This window comes from Daphnia magna, linkage group LG2 (assembly GCF_020631705.1).
Source record: "Daphnia magna isolate NIES linkage group LG2, ASM2063170v1.1, whole genome shotgun sequence".
Taxonomy (NCBI): domain Eukaryota; kingdom Metazoa; phylum Arthropoda; class Branchiopoda; order Diplostraca; family Daphniidae; genus Daphnia; species Daphnia magna.
In genome coordinates this window covers 18,445,512-18,462,140 of record NC_059183.1, presented here as the reverse complement: position 1 = coordinate 18,462,140, position 16,629 = coordinate 18,445,512, and the positions used below count along the sequence as shown (strand labels likewise).

The following is a 16,629-nucleotide window of genomic DNA, read 5'->3' as shown; positions in this document are numbered from 1 at the left end:
AGCACAATGATGAGGCGTGCAATGTAATAACGTCCCTTATCAAACGATCATTGCCCAGTGATCTAGGCTACTATAGAAATATAAAAATGTATGTACTGATTTTGACCTATCAAAACATCATCAACCCTGCAGGGTCGTAAATGTACGTACAGCCTCATACAAATCTGACGCAAACCGTATAAAATGCTATATAAGGCCAAATAGACAGTTGCATTGATTCAAACAGTCGGACAAGACGTTCCAGTCCCATTTCGAAAATGCAATTCCTCTTTGCAAGTGTGTTGGTATTGGCTGTATCGGCTTGCGTTTATGCCGAAGCTCAACCGGATTCCGATAACAGCAACCAAGAAAAGAATTTCAATGCGGGCGGACCAGAATCCTCGTATGCTGCTGTCCAACCGAGAGCTGAAGGCCGTTTCGTCTTCAAGACTGTGACGCTGAGTCTCCAGACGTCAACCATCACTGCCACCACAACTTCGGTAACAACGTGCACGACATCCACCGGTGGTCTTTCCGTTTGCACAGCTTCCGGACGACGTCGTCGTGGTCTCCATCTCAGCGGAAACAAGGAAGGACGCGGACTGTTCTACAACGAAAATGAAGAAGAAAGCGAAGATGGCAACGTTTTCCTGCCATTACCCAAGTAAAACAAGTTCAACTACTCTCTATTTATAAGTTCTGTATAAGTTAAATCATATAAGTTTTTATAACTCTTTGCGATTTCATTTGTTTTTCTTTCCGCAGAGTGGATGTTCAACCCGTTCAACAGGAAGTTGAATCTGCGCGTGAAGTTCGTGAGTCGATTACACCGATTCCATACGTCGTACAGCCCGGATTTGACGCTCCTGTCGGGCAAAGTCGGTTGTTATTCACTTTTACCACGACGACCATTACCAGCACGACCACAATAACATCCATCGCCAGTCTCACAGCCATTTGCATAAGCACCACCGGATTCCAGGTATGCAATTCCGCTGGTAAAAAGTAAAACGTGAACCAATCCTGTTCAAGAAAAGCTAAACTACCTGACTCATCGTTCTGCTTTTTGATACTGCATCCAAACATGATTCTCTGTTGTATTTATCGATACACACATACATCCGCAATAACTATATTCGATAAAGTTTCAAGCTGCCTCGGCCTTTGTTACTGTAACCCATTTTGTTTATTGATCTATATATATATTCAACAAGCATACATTCAAATCAATTTTGATGGACTTGGTTGTGCAATTTCATTTGTATTCTAGCGAGGATTACGTAAGTTTTCTCAATAATTGCATCATAACCTCGTATGAGGAAGTACTGTGACGATACGGACAGCGATGACAGTCATAATAAAAACTTTTTTCATCAATGAAAGGCCTCTTATAGTCCGAAGTCAATCAGACGATGAAGAGAATTAGGTAAATGAACCATATGGACTTTTGTAACGTAGATAACGTTGCAACGGCTAAATGAACTAGTTTCTACTAATGAGAGACGTACTACTACCACAGAATCAGTTAATGAATTTTAACTTGGCTTCACCCAGCCACATCACCCAGCCTCCATCTCCAAAAGAATGAATCCACGTCGAAAAACAAGGTAGATACAAAATGCTACACAACTGAATGAACGAATGTGTCAGGTAAATTGTTAAGTAAACAATTTAGGATTTTTGTTGGCATGAAACTTTTAACTACCGTGTACAAAGAAAGCAAGCGAAAACGGCAGTTTTATTTTATTGTTACAGTTGATTTTTTTTTCTTTAAATCCCTGAGGTAGTCGGTTAACGCATGTTCCCGATGCGGGGCGTTACCAAGTATGCTAACTAGAGTATATAAAGCAAGACGAGTGTTCACCCTCAATACGTTCTTTAGTTACTTTGCCAAAGTCTCTCCCCACATCAGCTTAATTTCAACCAGTAGAACACGCAAAAAAGATGCAAATTTCATTGCAAATTCTCCTGGTCTTGGCCGTAGCCGCTTATTGCGCTTCTGCGCAGTACCAAACGAGCGACCCGCAACCGTCTTTTGATGCCATTCAAGTCAAAGCTGACGAGCGTTTCATCAAAACAGCCTCGTTGACATTTGTAACAACGACAGTTACCGTGACAACGACCGCTGTAACAACATGCACCACATCCACCGGTGGACTATCAGTTTGCACGGCTTCCGGACGCCGTCGTCGTGGTCTCCATCTCAGCGGAAACAAGGAAGGCCGTGGATTGTTCTACAACGAAAATGACGAGAACAGCGAAGATGGCAGCATATTCCTTCCCCTACCTGAAGCGTAAACAAATCACAGATTTGTTGTGTTTAATTGATTTTGTGTGAGATGATATTAACTAATACTTTGTACATAATAGAACTGAAGAGAAAACCCCAACGTCTGAGGTTGTACGGCAAGTCAGGGAAGAGGCCGTCCCGATTCCATTTGTCGTTCAGCCAGGGTTCAATGCTCCGGCCGGACAAGGTCGTGTATTGCTGTATTTCGGCACTTCGACCAGCACGACCACCTTCACCACAACCACCACTACTTCGTTGACGGCCATCTGTCGGAGCACCACTGGATACCAATTGTGCGGATCCACCGGCAAATAAATTATATCTATCCGGATCGTTTTCAGAGGGATGATTGGCTAAGATTTATTTGTTTGATTATTGTGGAGCTATCCAAGAATGATGGTTCAGTGCGCTGGCGCTATGTTTAGCTAATTCAGATTTAATATGCATAAGTTTAACATGTGTTAAAAGTTTGTAATAAAATTATTTGATCACGCATTATGTTCCTACTTAACACCTTGGCTTTTGGATGTAAGTGAATACTCGTTACAATATCAGATGGTATGAAGCTTCCTAAAACACGTTCTTATGATAAGTTAACATCAAACTTTGAAAATATCGCAGAAAATTTTAATAAAAATGTAAGCAAAACTTAGGGATTCACACTTAAGTTAACATATGGCCCATTGTATTTGATCAATTAAGGCGATAGTAGTTACCACAAGAAAACTAACCAGGATTTTTAAATTGAACTTCCCCTTGGCCCTTCAAGTCCTTATTTTAAATGGTAATGACCCCACATTTACTTCAAAACAAGCTCTATTATATCCAAGATTAATTCGTAATTAAAAAATACGAAAAAAAACTATATAAGCAATAGGAATTGAAAAAAAAGTGGCATCATTGCAGGTGATACTAGTGTATTAATGATACCACAATTCTATGCTGATACGTTTATAATTGAGACTCCCGGCCATAAAGTTGCAAAGAATGGCCTAAAGGTAAAGAGTCGGCGGATAAAAGATGTAATTTAGAAACGATAAGAGAAAGATTGCAGAATGAAATCATTTGTTTATAACTAAAGAAAGACATTAAACCAAAAGCGATGGCTGCTACTATAATAAAATAGAGAAATAACAAATTAAACGAGCATCTTATTCTTTCAAAGTGTATTGAGTTGCACGGTACAGCTTCTACGGCAATTACCAATGAATAGCCAGAGTAATACAACTATAGATACTTTACAAGGTGTGCTCAAGAAATAATTCATTTTTCTTTCAACGATAAATAAGCCAGAATTTCAAATTTAGAAATTCACGTAGCACAAGATGAATCAAATTACTTTGCCGTGTTGAAACGAACGAAGACAAAAGCATATCCCGTCACAAACGCACATCTTATTTGCCATGGGATCCGCACACCTGATATCCGGTGGTGCTGAGACAGATGGCCGTCAACGTCGTTGTGCTGGTTGTCGTAGTTGTTCTCGTGGTAGTTGACGTACCAAAATACACCAAAACACGACTTTGTCTAGCAGGAGCGCTGAATCCAGACTCGACGACGAACGGAATCGCCTTGGCCTCTTTGTTTTCTTCGGGAGTTGGGACCGGTTCAATTTGTTTTTCCTCTTCCCTGCCGTAACAGAAAATTATTAGAAAAAACACACCAAATATCATTTGAAAGATAAAGCTTTATACTTGATAGGCGATGGCAAGAAGATGGTGCCATCTTCGCTGGGTTCTTCGTTCTCGTTGTAGAACAGCCCGCGTCCTTCCTTGTTTCCGCTGAGATGGAGACCACGACGACGTCTTCCGGACGCTGTGCAAACGGAAAGCGCACCAGTGGACGTGGTGCACGTTGCCATCGAAGTCGTTGTGGTGGTGACGGTAGTCGTCGACAGAGTCAACGATACCGTCTTGATAAAACGTTCGTCGACCTCCGCAACATCAAAAGATGAATCTGGACTTCCGCTCCGGAAATGATTGTCAACGTAGTATTGGCTAGGATCTAGCTGGTACTGAGCCGATGCATAAATAATGAAGGAAACGAAGACAAAGCTAGCGAAAACGAACTGCATTTTTTTTTCGGTCAGTTTTCCCTTCGTCAATGAGCCCAGGCTTGTGTCGAAGTGTCGGATATGAAATGTATCACCTTCCTTTATATACCCAATTCATTTTTTGGGAATGTTGCATCTTGCTAATATCGAAACGTGTATATCAATGAAGTGGCTCCGGGGTTCGTATACGTTATATTTACATTTTCAGTGCCAAACAAAGGAACGTATATGAGTGATACGTGTCAAAGTCCTCCACTTGTAATGTTAACGAATTTCATATTCACGCCATCAATCAAAATGTTTTGAAACCCTTTCATTGCAAGAAGTTTTACATTTCTCACCCGCAAGCGAAACAATACTCGTGGTTAGGCTTTAGTTTCTTAGTACAATCATATTCTGGTGAGATGACTGCCCGTTTTTTCAATCAATTTATTTTTCAAATTCAATAGTTTGATTAACTATACCATATCGTTTACATTTGAATTGTATTTTACCTTTTCTCTGAGTTGTGCTGCACTGGCGGTTCGTGTCCTGCTGCTCTTCTAGATCCTTGATGATTTACTATGTGATAAGCACCGCTTCATTCACCTATGTATAGTCTACACCAAGTTGACTATACTACGCTGATTGAAGACGAATAAGAGCGGTGGCATCGTTCCCGGTATTCCTTTATACTCGGAACAGGCTATATTGCTATGAGATGACGACGTAATGCGTTGCGTTATACTTAAAGGCTAATACGAAACTGGGCTGATACGCAGACATAGAATTTCCTAGATGTAACGGGAATCATCTATTGTCCCACCTTTAATTTAATTCAATACCTGCCTATATCTATACGATAGAGCTAAAAAATTATCCGTTATCTCATCAAAACATCATTAACCCCGCAGCGCCTAAAATTGTATCTCGGAAGTATAAAATCACCAAGTAAATTCTGAGGCCACGATCAGGTGAACAGCGACCCAAATAGTATAAAAGCCAACGACACGGAGCAAATCCATCCAGACGTTCAGCAGGACACATTCCGCTCTCGACTTTGCCATCAATCTCGGCATCGAAACAGCATCCAGAAAAATGCAGCTTTTGTTTTCCAGCATATTGGTATTGGCTGTAGCAGCTTGTGCGTACGCTGAAGCCGGAAAGGATTCCGGAAACGACGAATTAGAAAAGAACTTCCGCGCTGGGGGTCCGGAGCCTTCCTATGACGTCAAGGAACGAAAAAATGAAGGCCGTTTCATTTTCAAAACTGTGTCGGTAACTCTTCAGACGTCGACTGTTACCTCAACTTCGACTGAAGTATCGACATGCACGACATCAACGGCTGGTCTTTCCGTTTGCACAGCATCCGGACGACGTCGTCGTGGTCTCCATCTCAGCGGGAACAAGGAAGGCCGTGGACTGTTTTATAACGAAAACGAAGAGGAAAGCGAAGATGGCAACGTGTTCCTACCATCTGTTGACAAGTAAAATACTTTGATTCCAACTGACTGTTGACATAGTAGCCTACGTCGATGTACTGTCTTTTTGTTAACAGATTTTTAAATGTTCCCACGTTAGGGTTGAGGACACACCTGTTCAATCTGAGGCTACTCGTGAAGCCAAAGAAAGCTCTGTTGACGTTGTTCCATTCGTTGTCCAACCTGGATTTGATGCTCCTGCTGGCCAGGGTCGCGTATATTTAGCTTTTCGCACGTCAACGATCACGACCACCTCTACAACTACGCGCACTACCACACTGACTGCTATTTGCATCAGCACCACGGGATTCCAGGTGTGCGGATCCCAGGGCAAATAAATTTGTGCGCAAATGCCTTGAAATTTCCCTGCTTATTTTTGACTTTCTGCTCCCTATATTATCTGGTACAAACTTTGTTCCCCATCCAGCCTCTTCTCGAAAGCAAACGAGTTCCCAAATAGGATCAATCGACAAAGTATATTTAAACTCATCAAAGAGTTCTATGAATAATATGTTATTTTATGTCGTCGGTCACTCTTTTTGCTGGTAATGAAACCTCGCTATGCCATGGAAGACTGAATACACTTTAATGCATCTAGGAGATTGTGTAATATTTCAGTTGAGTGCTGGTGTCATTTATTATGCATCTAGATCGTGCTAATTTCTTGAACTGTTACGATTGCAACGCAGTTGTTTCGTTTCGATCAACTCTTTGAAACACGGAACGCTATATTTGACTCACCTTTTTTTGGCAATTCCTGCACAACAACTTCGAATAGTGCGCAACTCTTTTCACTTCAAATAACTCTAAAATTAAAAGTTTCGCGTGAAAACAAAATGGATTTTCCTGCTCCTCGTTTAATTTTAAATCGGAATGATGCATAGTTCGCTAAATTTTGTTTTTTAGCAAAAATATAAGTCTGATTTAAAGTCCGACTTTTTGTGCAAAAAGGTGGGTTTGAAATATTGTCTTGGAATTCGATGAAATCTTACCTACGTACTATAAACAAAATTAAACAATAATTAAGAATAAAACATTCATTTACCCCTGAATTAAGCAACTTTTGAATTAAACGGAATCCAATGGTGATATCTAAGAAAGGGACATTTCATTTGACTGAACGGGGACTGTATCAATAAGTTTTACGTCCCCATGCAACGATAAACATTCAAGGAACCAACAAACACATAAATGACCCCAAAATCGCATCGGCAAATCGACTTTATTTGCAACAAAAAGAATGTCTAGTCGCACGTAAAATGTAAAGCGAGAAACAATGCCGAAAGGATGAAAATGCTTCAAAACTACCTATATGATTGATTAGTTGAATTATACAAGCCTACAGGATAACCTGGAGGATTTCAAAGATAATCAGCATTTTCTTGCAACATCTTGAAACAATCCAATGAAAATATATGACCCCTCAAGCAACTCACTTTACACTAATTTAAAATCTAAAGCCAAATTAGGCGTTTCTCAGGTGGATCCAGTATATAAAGGACGACAAACGTTCAGTAGATAATCTTGGCTCGATCGACAATAACTCAAAATGATCAAAAGTTTATTCATCGTTGTCGTCGCAGTTTGCTGCGCTTCTGCTCAGTACCATCTGAATCCCAAAGAGTACCGAAGCGACAACCCATCGCCATCCTTTGAGGTCGAACAGGTCGATGAACGATTCATAAAAACAGTCTCTTTGACCCTATCGACCACGACTACCACAACAACATCGACGGCAACAGCAACGTGCACCACGTCCACTGGTGCGCTTTCCGTTTGCACAGCGTCCGGAAGACGTCGTCGTGGTCTCCATCTCAGCGGAAACAAGGAAGGCCGTGGACTGTTCTACAACGAAAATGAAGAAGATAGCGAAGATGGAACCATTTTCCTGCCTTCACTTATCAAGTAAATGAATTTGAGTCTTTTTCTGGTTGTGCCAATCATTTTGTTGTAAGGCTAACGGCTGTTTCATCTTCACGTCATTAGGGAAGAAGGTCAGTCTGTGAAATCAGAAGTTGAACCTATCCGCGAAACACGCGAAGCCCCTGCACCCATTCCATTCGTCGTTCAGCCCGGATTTAATGCTCCTGCTGGCCAAGGACGTGTGTTGCTCTTTTTTGGCACATCGACAGTCACGACCACAACCACCACCACAACAACAACAACGTCGTTGACTGCCATTTGCCGCAGCACAACCGGATTTCAAGTATGCGGATCCACTGGCAAATAAGTCTTTTCCTGAACATTCTTGCTCGGCGTTCATACGAACTTGGATCAACTGGCCTGATCGCTATACTGTTTTGCTCTTTGAACACTATTTGCGAACATAGCATGACTTTAAATTTATTGCCTTCATGTATTGTTTACTATTTACCTTTATCTTATTGCGCAAACATGTCTTCTTGACTTTTTTTTCTAGCAATAGCTGCAAAACGCTTTTTTGCGTTAGAAAAGTCAATACACTTACAAGACGTGGAGTTATATTCCCATTTTCATTATCACAGGTGTGCATAAATTAGCCTTGCACTGCTACCAGCATTCATTCTGGGTTATTGTACTGTATCACCTGTAATTACCAAACACTCTTGCACCAAAGTTTGGCTGATCATTCTATAAGGGCATCGGCTGCACTGCTTTATCCAATGTATCAAGCATGACATAATTCGTCTACGGAGAAGAATTACTGCTCCACCAATCAAAGACGTAACCCAAGGCATAACATATAATAGTTCCCTAAAGAAAAACAAAAGAAAAACACTTTGAAAATAAAAGAGCTAAGGAGAACATTGAAATCCAGTAGCTGTGGTCATGGAAAAATTTTGTTATGTTGCATAAAATATATATTTGTTTGATACTATGTATTACGAGTACATGAAACCCCGATACCACATGATGATGTTGGGCAAACTATGTAGAGGCGAGAAGAATTTTGGAAATGCAAAAGAATTAAAAACACGCGAACGTTCGAGAAAATTTTGAAATAAGAAAACACAAGTCACGGTCAAAGACCTAAAAATGAAAAATGTGCCATTTCAGTTAGCAACCATCATTAGTGTAAGAAACATGGGTAAAATTTGAGTTCTTCAGCGCCATTTTCGCCATGAAGGCATGAGTAACTGGGGATTTGAAATTTGGAAGAGCGCTGATCTGGTAAAACTTAGAGACGAGATACTTCTTCCGTATAGCCTAACAAATCAAAGTTCGTTCAGAAAGTACTGAGACTGTTAACTAACGCCGAAAATGCTTACCTGGTACTTGCTTGTTTCTGACTTAATAATCAGAGAGCAAAATTTCTCCACTATCGGCTCCAGAGCTCCGTAAGTGTACCCAGAATAAAAAACCAACGTGTCGTTCCATAAAACATCAATAGGTGTTTCACTTTCATCAAGAATCCTAAATAATTACAAACGCAAAATTATAGCATCATTTAAAACGCAAGACTAGTAATATCTTACTTAAGAGACAAGCATAGCGATGCCGCAGCCAGTTGCGATGGTAAAAAGTGACAGAACTCGTATTCTGGCAACGACAGTTCCATCAAATACTTTGACAGGGTGTGGTGAAGAACGTCAACCTGAAAAAGGTCCACAGCAAAAACTTTAACAATACAACTAATGGGCAAGGCATGAAATCAGGCTTACCCAGTCATAAACATGCGTAGCAGCTTTTGTGTACCGACGTAAGAAATGAAGAGGAAGCGGACGGCCTAAACTAAAGTCCAATGCCCTAAGTATGCGTAACTCCATGCGCAGAATTTCCTTCTTTGTATAAGCCTTATCCGACATGAAAACAAAGTCATGGATCTCAGGAGTGTACATCTCTTCGAATTTAGAAGCGATGAACATGCACGTAAGGCCAACAAGTTGCAGATCATGTCGTACAATAGTCGGCTCAACCTTGATTATTGCATTTACTTAACGTAAGTTAAAACTGACGAAGGTAACAGTAGTGCAACGTACCTGAAGAAAACGATCCATAGTAGCCACTGTCAAATACAGTGTTTCCTGGAGTAGTTTGAAACGTCCATGGACTTCCACCATCCAGTCAATTAAGATCGTGCGCATGGTTGGCCTGATCTTGTAGCCTTCCATGTAATTAGGTCTAATGACAGCTTTTTCCTGTATATGAAACAAATCATGAGCTTACACAGAATTGACACAGTAGGAAAATAGATTAGTACCTCTAACTCATGCAGGTATTTGTAGATATCCTTCACGTAAACAGCAACCAGCTGGGGATTAGATTCTTTATCAATATTTTCTATCTCCAAATTTTGAGAGGAAAATGATTGCCGTCTTTCTGTGTCTACAGTAGGTTGGACATCATCCTTGTCACTTGGCAGTGGCTGAGGTGTACTATGGCAAAGTAGATAGTGAGGATTTCAATCAAGGCCATTGTTACAGACACCCTTACTTCTCTGAATCTTGAACTTGTTTCTTGAAGATCTTAGAAGGCAAAAGTTGTGGTTTCTTAAAATCAGTCTCAGAGGCTACATTTGTCAACGTTGATTTGTTGCTGCAAATGTCCCCCAAAACAGACCTCTGCTTCGTTACTGCTCCTGAAAATTTCCCACTTGTCGACAGACTACTTTTGCCTCTTAGCGTGGCAGCATTTTCACCATCATCATGAACCTAAACCCAAATGAAAAAGTATGCCCATCAACTGTTCACTGGCAAACTTAAACATTGTTAAGGAGTACCGATATAGCAGAGGAAAGTGCTTCTAGTCTGGTCAGAGGCATTTTGTTACACTATTTCAATTGACTGAGTAATAAACTTGTAAATCCACGTCGATTCTTAAAAATCATCAGGCAAGTCGCAGTCTCACAAGGGGTAGGCCACGCGACGATATCAAATGATGTAATAATATAGCTAATCGTTTTTGTAAGACCACAGAGGCACAGAGAAACATTCATGTACAAGAGAATATAAATTAATTAATAGAAAGTAAAGTTAATAAAGAGAGAGTGAGCTCTTACCTTATAGCGTACGAAAATGCGAGTGATTCAATCAAATGGAACTTCTGAGCAAGTAGACTTCACAGGGATAGGAGGACTAAAAAGGAATTTGTCGGGGGTTGAGAACTAAGGTGACACAATGGCGGCATTCAAAAACAACCAGGAGTTTTAAATTCAAACGTGCTATGTTGCCATTTCGAGCATATAAAAGTATGCTGTTGATGTCAATTATTTTTTAAAATTATTATATTAATTGTTTTGTTACATTTTGAATACTTGCGTATTTTCTAATATTTGGAATCAAATAAAGCTTTCTGGTTACCTATTTCAAAAACCGAATAGTCCATTGTATCCAACATGCAACATAAAGATTTACGTGCCATTGTCTCCAGTCTCTTATACCGGTTTTCGCCGATAACGGTGCAAATTAATTTTGTTAAATTAATATTATCTCTCTTTATTGCTCTGTAAGTAACCAACTGATAATTTCTAACAGATAGCATAATGTTTACAAAAAACATGCTATGTAGAAAACAGTGTATTTTCATTTTTAGAAATGTATTTTTCAGTTTAGTTTGACGGAATAAACTGCATTTTACAATTGAGTTGGTGTTATACAGTGGATTAACAGGAATTCATCAGCATACCTCGTACGTTAGGATTTCAATCTACTTTGGTCTCAATATACATAATTTCCTTTGGGTTCACTGTACTCCAGTTTCATATTAGAAATTTTAAAAAAAGTGTAATTTGTCTGTCTGAAACAACGGCAATGGAAAAGAGAGGTAAAACTTGACAGATCGGCAGGTGGAATGTTCAATGCCAGCAATAATTTCCTGAATAATCTCAAAATATGAGAAGAGACAGTTCGCAAGAGTCTAGTGCAAGTTATCAATCATTGCATGTGTGTCTGTCGAACAAGCAACGTCAAGTCGCTATGGGCCAGTCTCAATGAGATTTTAATGATTTTCACCTTCTGAGTTGAAAGGTAATATCAGCTACCGTTGCCCAACAGCGAACTGCAAGTATAAGTTGTGGTTCTCTTTGGTGTATTCCTGGTGAATTCTGTCGTGCATTCTTCGTCCCGCAAGCGAATCTTGTAAAAAATTGAGATTTTCTCGATTGAAATTATATGTTGAAAATTTTGGGCGCGGTGATCACATAAAACATTTTTATCGAACTCTTTGCTCGCAGTGAATAAACTTGCTGGAATCTTTAAATCTCGTGCTTGTATCATCATTAACCATGCACCACAGGGCAATAAAAACTAATTCGGGGTATAAATTTCAAATGGCGTTCTATTGTCTCACTGATTTGATTTGGCTAATATCCCGAAACACAAGCTAACGTGAAAAGAATCTTGTTCCGCATCTTCCTTGACCGCTGGAATGGTCTCTAAGCTTAAGGTAAAAGACATGTCATTTTCGTGGTAGGATACTCGTTGGTCGTGTTGCTTCAATCATGGAAACTGCGATTACCAAAAACTTGGCAAACACAAAAAACAAAAAAACAATAGCGAATACTATTACATATAACTCTATACGTGAATTTCGTGGATGTTGTTTGGTCCAAGGAGTTATCATTTGCCTTTAGAAGATGTTGAAATTGAAGTAAAGATTTGCCCTGCAGGTCCTTGTCACTTCAAAATGCAGTGGCTATATTTTGACTGTCACTCTGCTGGTGAATCGTTAATGGCTTCATCATGAAGCTGCCAGTCTATGTCACTTGAAAAGCTATCGACAAGAAAGATGTTAGCTCTTCACCAGCGCGTTCTCGGGTTATGAATATTTCGACCGTGAGAAACCCAATTAACTGAACACAATACAAAACAATTCTGTTTCCCATCAAACGAAGAATGCAAGATTCAAAACGGCTTATTTGCATATATGCCACAACCCCATATTTAATATTTACTCTTTGAATATACGGTAAATCGCGTGACGAAATTGAAAAACTTCCCTCAATCAAAATGAAAACCGAATGAAACGAAAAGGGCCACATTCAACCGGTCAGCAAGGAATAGGGCTAGACCCTGCAAACCCAATACTTTGGCAGTGGCAAATTAAGATTCTCAAGAAACGCCTCCAATGTCACTCTTTGCTGTCAACCCATCAGAAGTTGAATTTGACTCGATCCACGTCCATCAAAACGCACGAATATCATTTTAAAATTCTCTATAAAGACGTAAGACCCAAGCGTATAAATGGATAAAACCCCAACTGAATCTTTGCCATTTGATAAACCGCAATTCATCCGGAAAAAAAAATGCTCCGTTCAGAAATTGTCATCGCTCTCTTCTTTCCATGCTATTTCTTGGCTGTCGTCGCGGGAGATCCACAACGTTACTATTTCCCAGTCGGTTACCAGAGACACTACCTACATCCATCGCCAGTGTATCCCAACTACAATAAGCAGCAGATTGAATCGTCGTATCAGCCGCTCGGATACTTCCGCAGTGACTTACCTCTCCAAGAGGAAGTTCAACCATTTGTCCACCGCAATCCAGATCCCCGTCTCTTCCTCAAATTGTTCACGGTGAGCAACGGAGGAAGCGCGTTGATCACACTAACCTATTCAACATCGACGACAACGAGAACCAATACAATCACCAGATTCTGCACTACCTCAACCGCACCATTAGTCACTTGCTCTCCGGCAGGACGTCGTCGTCGTGGAGTGGGTCGTCGTGGACTCTACCACAATGAAGATGATGCGTCAGAGAACGTGCAAGACATTGCCGCTTTACCAACGTAAGTTTTATATTAAATTCCGTCTTTTCTGTACAGGACCATTAACACATTTTAAAATGTTGTTCGTATTGTTGGTAAGTGTTTCGGAGCAACCTACTATTGCAGCTACTTTCAACGAAGATGGCGACATTAAAGGAAAAACTCTGGGCGCAGACGCTTCTGCTTTCCTCGTTTCATCCATGTCCGCAAATAACAACGGACGTCAGTTGATTTCATTCGGGGTGTCCACGTCAACAGTTACCGCCACTGCCACGTTTACTTCCGTTATAATTGCGGTTTGCGCAAGCACTAGCGGCTTCCCTACATGCGCCTCTGGCTAATTCAGGATGTCAATTTGCACCTGTCAACTACCGAGATCCGTCCTCCTTCCTGTCTTCTTGAGGTTTCCTTTTTTGCCCCGCTATCTGCTGCCGAACATTGAAAATCACATAAACCAGACTTATAAGATATGAAACGCTGTTATTTATGCATGCATTATCAACTGGACTGACACGAAAAAAACTTATGCTACATTTATTTCTGCATTCCCAGTACATTTAAAATACAAGCAATAGATTAAATGAACATTAATACTTTTTGAATTGGATACGCGTGTTAAACCTATTGAAATAGTTGGAGTGAAGCAATAACTTTGACATGCCAAGTACTCTAACGCAAAGCTAGCATCTGTTTGAAAAAGAATTCCTTCAAGGAAATAAGGTTATTGACCAATCTGGCGTGCTTCAACATGTCCAGCAAGGCAATATGAATAGTATGCGGTAGTAAGGATGCCTAATACTTTATGTATGGCAATATATTCCTGCAATTTCATCGTGCAGCGTAATCGTAATGATATATACGTTATCTATTAATGTCCACAGGGGTTACAGTGTTACGTCTCTGGCACTCAATGGCTAGCCGCAAGTTCTTATTCAAAGATATAGAATCATATGCTCATTGACGATTTTTTTTCAGCGTGTATTGCCTACCGACTGTATAATTATTTTAATAAACTAACATAATATGACTGTATGCTACAGATGTACGGAGACTGCAATAATTCTGTTGGTTACCACCAGCAAGATCTGACGTTGAAGGTTACACTAATTACGGAACAATCAGTCAATGTCTAAAAACTTGTATCAGACTCAAAATTGAGGAGGGAATTACAAAAATTTCTATTGATCATCGCTGACTTTGGTTTGATTTCATTGGTGTAGTATCTGGTTGGCTAAAGGGGAACCTCCTTACAAACATGTCAGAACTGGCGTAACTATAAAAGAGAGGAGCGACAGACGAAAAATTACTTACATCTCTTGGTTTCTCTCGACTCATACTCCGCCATTTGCTTCTTGCAATAAAAAAAAAATATATAAAAAAACAAACAATGCATCTCGCAATCAGCTTTGTCATCTTGGCCATCACTGTAGCCGCTAACGCCGAAGCGCAATACGGTTACCACAACCCATACGGTTATGGTAACCCAGTCGGTCACTTTGCTCCCCCTCATCCAGGACCTTACGGTCATCCCCAGCCTGGACCTTATGCTCAACCTCAGCAAGGTTACTTCCGCGCCGGCTACCCTCAGCCATCCTTTGAAAATAAAAATGACAATCCCGACACCCGTCTTTTCTTTGGAACTGTCACCATCACTTTGGCCACGACAACCTCCACCAGCACCATCGTCACATCTACCACTTGCACCACTTCAGCCCGTGCCATCTCCATCTGCTCTCCTTCCGGCCGTCGTCGTCGTGGTCTCGGTTTGAACACCAGCCAGAAAGCCCGTGGACTTTTCTACAACGACGAAGATGATGAAACTGAAACAGGCAGCATCTTCACCCGCTCCGAGTGAGTACCAATGTCAATCAAAGAATGTCACATTTGAACATGGCCTTAAATTCTACGATCAACATATAACTTACAATCACTGCACTTTGACTTTTTTCAGCAAACCCGAAGTTGTCCCTGTTGCTGCTGTTGCTGAACGCCAGGTCCGCTCCACCGATGCCATGGTCCCCTTCGTTGTTCAGCCCGGTTTCAACGCCCCAGAAGGTGTTCGAGGTGGCCGTTTCATGGTTACTTTTGGAACATCTACCACCATCACCACCACGACCAGCACCTATACGGCCGTGTTGACTGCCGCATGCAGAAGCACCACAAGCTACAGCACTTGCCCCGGCACCGGCAAATAATTTAAGCTGCTTTTCCCGTTAATGATAGTATTATCGTTGCCATTGTAATCCAATGTATTTCTTGTGAGGAATTGCATTTCCCCGATATTTAACTTGATTATGACTTCTTGTGTATCGACTTGATTAATTAAACTGAAAACTTGGGAGTTCTCCCACAGTTCATTTCTTTATCATAACAACTGAGGACTTTTGGTTCACTGTGTCTTGAAATGAGTGCAAGTACGGGAACAACCGCTTTAAATGGTTGTATTTACATTTAATGAGAAGAATAAGGCAATACAGAATTGCATCCAGATAACATGCCGATTCTTTCTTGATGGTCAAGCCAAAGACACAAAGTAGTACTATTCTGATTTTTTGGTGAAAAGGCCTACTTAATATTCATCGCTATCCAAAAACGACAGTGGCTATACTCTGGCTCGATATTGAAGTTTTTAAGCAAAATGCAAAATGTTTTTTTTTTATAAACTTCCATCTATCCTATACCCTCAAGAGGGTGGGCTTGAGTGGAAAAACCTGTTTTGTTGCTGTGTATAGTGAACATTAGCAAATGAAAAATATTTGATTTAAATGTCCTGGAATCTGCTCTCAATTGTGGATTTTCGCACGGTTCTTTATCACAGAATGCCTGTCTCTGAAAATGCGGGTTTTCATCCCCTATATTGTTATCCCACTGAAACTGATACCGTATACGGTCAGAAATAGAATAGAATGGTCATTGTAGTTTTGATGATTGCATCGTTCTACAATGCAACATTTTATTCTAAACAGTTAATGTTTTAGCAAAATTTGGTTTGGTTTGTATAACGCGCATTGCATCAACAGCATCAACTGGGTCATTTGCGGTCGTTTGGTCACTTTGATAGAGAAATTCAGAACACAATTATCGAAAAACAGATATTGCCCTCGTTTCACAGCTTAGTATATAGAGCTTCTTTTGCAAATTATAGTACAAATGAAAATGCC

At 40.4% G+C, this 16,629-nt stretch overlaps 8 protein-coding genes across 8 annotated transcripts; 6 read left to right on the top strand and 2 right to left on the bottom strand.

The window, feature by feature from the left end:
* The first annotated feature begins 207 nt into the window (after positions 1 to 207).
* Positions 208 to 1,219, top strand: LOC116915888. The gene is made up of 2 exons (XM_032921032.2): positions 208 to 643; positions 745 to 1,219. Exons 1-2 carry the CDS (start codon positions 258 to 260, stop codon positions 986 to 988), a joined length of 630 nt encoding a protein of 209 aa, XP_032776923.2. The 5' UTR covers positions 208 to 257; the 3' UTR covers positions 989 to 1,219.
* Positions 1,220 to 1,843: 624 nt separating this feature from the next.
* Positions 1,844 to 2,761, top strand: LOC116915890. Its single transcript, XM_032921033.2, has 2 exons — positions 1,844 to 2,273; positions 2,350 to 2,761. Exons 1-2 carry the CDS (start codon positions 1,924 to 1,926, stop codon positions 2,582 to 2,584), a joined length of 585 nt encoding a protein of 194 aa, XP_032776924.2. The 5' UTR covers positions 1,844 to 1,923; the 3' UTR covers positions 2,585 to 2,761.
* A 659-nt stretch (positions 2,762 to 3,420) lies between these two features.
* On the bottom strand, positions 3,421 to 4,427 carry LOC116915886. Its single transcript, XM_032921030.2, has 2 exons — positions 3,964 to 4,427; positions 3,421 to 3,898 (listed from the first exon to the last, which is right to left on the bottom strand). The coding sequence occupies exons 1-2, from the start codon at positions 4,341 to 4,343 to the stop codon at positions 3,664 to 3,666; spliced, it is 615 nt and encodes a 204-aa protein (XP_032776921.2). The 5' UTR covers positions 4,344 to 4,427; the 3' UTR covers positions 3,421 to 3,663.
* An 869-nt stretch (positions 4,428 to 5,296) lies between these two features.
* Positions 5,297 to 6,380, top strand: LOC116915885. The gene is made up of 2 exons (XM_032921029.2): positions 5,297 to 5,788; positions 5,883 to 6,380. Exons 1-2 carry the CDS (start codon positions 5,400 to 5,402, stop codon positions 6,118 to 6,120), a joined length of 627 nt encoding a protein of 208 aa, XP_032776920.2. The 5' UTR covers positions 5,297 to 5,399; the 3' UTR covers positions 6,121 to 6,380.
* Positions 6,381 to 7,289: 909 nt separating this feature from the next.
* LOC116915887 lies at positions 7,290 to 8,259 on the top strand. Its single transcript, XM_032921031.2, has 2 exons — positions 7,290 to 7,687; positions 7,769 to 8,259. The coding sequence occupies exons 1-2, from the start codon at positions 7,332 to 7,334 to the stop codon at positions 8,010 to 8,012; spliced, it is 600 nt and encodes a 199-aa protein (XP_032776922.2). The 5' UTR covers positions 7,290 to 7,331; the 3' UTR covers positions 8,013 to 8,259.
* A 366-nt stretch (positions 8,260 to 8,625) lies between these two features.
* LOC116915884 (G2/mitotic-specific cyclin-B2) lies at positions 8,626 to 10,909 on the bottom strand. Its single transcript, XM_032921028.2, has 9 exons — positions 10,761 to 10,909; positions 10,482 to 10,653; positions 10,196 to 10,413; positions 9,963 to 10,137; positions 9,742 to 9,900; positions 9,424 to 9,678; positions 9,238 to 9,356; positions 9,031 to 9,175; positions 8,626 to 8,968 (listed from the first exon to the last, which is right to left on the bottom strand). The coding sequence occupies exons 2-9, from the start codon at positions 10,521 to 10,523 to the stop codon at positions 8,819 to 8,821; spliced, it is 1,263 nt and encodes a 420-aa protein (XP_032776919.2). The 5' UTR covers positions 10,524 to 10,653; positions 10,761 to 10,909; the 3' UTR covers positions 8,626 to 8,818.
* Positions 10,910 to 12,940: 2,031 nt separating this feature from the next.
* Positions 12,941 to 14,053, top strand: LOC116915878. Its single transcript, XM_032921020.2, has 2 exons — positions 12,941 to 13,489; positions 13,569 to 14,053. The coding sequence occupies exons 1-2, from the start codon at positions 13,005 to 13,007 to the stop codon at positions 13,807 to 13,809; spliced, it is 726 nt and encodes a 241-aa protein (XP_032776911.2). The 5' UTR covers positions 12,941 to 13,004; the 3' UTR covers positions 13,810 to 14,053.
* A 715-nt stretch (positions 14,054 to 14,768) lies between these two features.
* LOC116915880 lies at positions 14,769 to 15,842 on the top strand. Its single transcript, XM_032921021.2, has 2 exons — positions 14,769 to 15,319; positions 15,420 to 15,842. Exons 1-2 carry the CDS (start codon positions 14,856 to 14,858, stop codon positions 15,661 to 15,663), a joined length of 708 nt encoding a protein of 235 aa, XP_032776912.2. The 5' UTR covers positions 14,769 to 14,855; the 3' UTR covers positions 15,664 to 15,842.
* The last annotated feature ends 787 nt before the right edge of the window (positions 15,843 to 16,629 follow it).

Bases quoted from the DNA above. Each gene is read 5' to 3' on its own strand.
- LOC116915888 (XM_032921032.2), top strand. From the start codon at position 258: ATGCAATTCCTCTTTGCAAGTGTGTTGGTATTGGCTGTATCGGCTTGC. The intron at 644-744 runs GTAAAACAAGTT...TTCTTTCCGCAG, and splicing joins GTTTTCCTGCCATTACCCAA to AGTGGATGTTCAACCCGTTC.
- LOC116915890 (XM_032921033.2), top strand. From the start codon at position 1,924: ATGCAAATTTCATTGCAAATTCTCCTGGTCTTGGCCGTAGCCGCTTAT. The intron at 2,274-2,349 runs GTAAACAAATCA...TGTACATAATAG, and splicing joins TTCCTTCCCCTACCTGAAGC to AACTGAAGAGAAAACCCCAA.
- LOC116915886 (XM_032921030.2), bottom strand. From the start codon at position 4,343: ATGCAGTTCGTTTTCGCTAGCTTTGTCTTCGTTTCCTTCATTATTTAT. The intron at 3,899-3,963 runs GTATAAAGCTTT...CTGTTACGGCAG, and splicing joins TTCTTGCCATCGCCTATCAA to GGAAGAGGAAAAACAAATTG.
- LOC116915885 (XM_032921029.2), top strand. From the start codon at position 5,400: ATGCAGCTTTTGTTTTCCAGCATATTGGTATTGGCTGTAGCAGCTTGT. The intron at 5,789-5,882 runs GTAAAATACTTT...TTCCCACGTTAG, and splicing joins TTCCTACCATCTGTTGACAA to GGTTGAGGACACACCTGTTC.
- LOC116915887 (XM_032921031.2), top strand. From the start codon at position 7,332: ATGATCAAAAGTTTATTCATCGTTGTCGTCGCAGTTTGCTGCGCTTCT. The intron at 7,688-7,768 runs GTAAATGAATTT...TCACGTCATTAG, and splicing joins TTCCTGCCTTCACTTATCAA to GGAAGAAGGTCAGTCTGTGA.
- LOC116915884 (XM_032921028.2), bottom strand. From the start codon at position 10,523: ATGCCTCTGACCAGACTAGAAGCACTTTCCTCTGCTATATCG. The intron at 9,679-9,741 runs GTACGTTGCACT...GCAATAATCAAG, and splicing joins CTATGGATCGTTTTCTTCAG to GTTGAGCCGACTATTGTACG. The intron at 9,357-9,423 runs GTAAGCCTGATT...GACCTTTTTCAG, and splicing joins CTACGCATGTTTATGACTGG to GTTGACGTTCTTCACCACAC.
- LOC116915878 (XM_032921020.2), top strand. From the start codon at position 13,005: ATGCTCCGTTCAGAAATTGTCATCGCTCTCTTCTTTCCATGCTATTTC. The intron at 13,490-13,568 runs GTAAGTTTTATA...ATTGTTGGTAAG, and splicing joins GACATTGCCGCTTTACCAAC to TGTTTCGGAGCAACCTACTA.
- LOC116915880 (XM_032921021.2), top strand. From the start codon at position 14,856: ATGCATCTCGCAATCAGCTTTGTCATCTTGGCCATCACTGTAGCCGCT. The intron at 15,320-15,419 runs GTGAGTACCAAT...GACTTTTTTCAG, and splicing joins AGCATCTTCACCCGCTCCGA to CAAACCCGAAGTTGTCCCTG.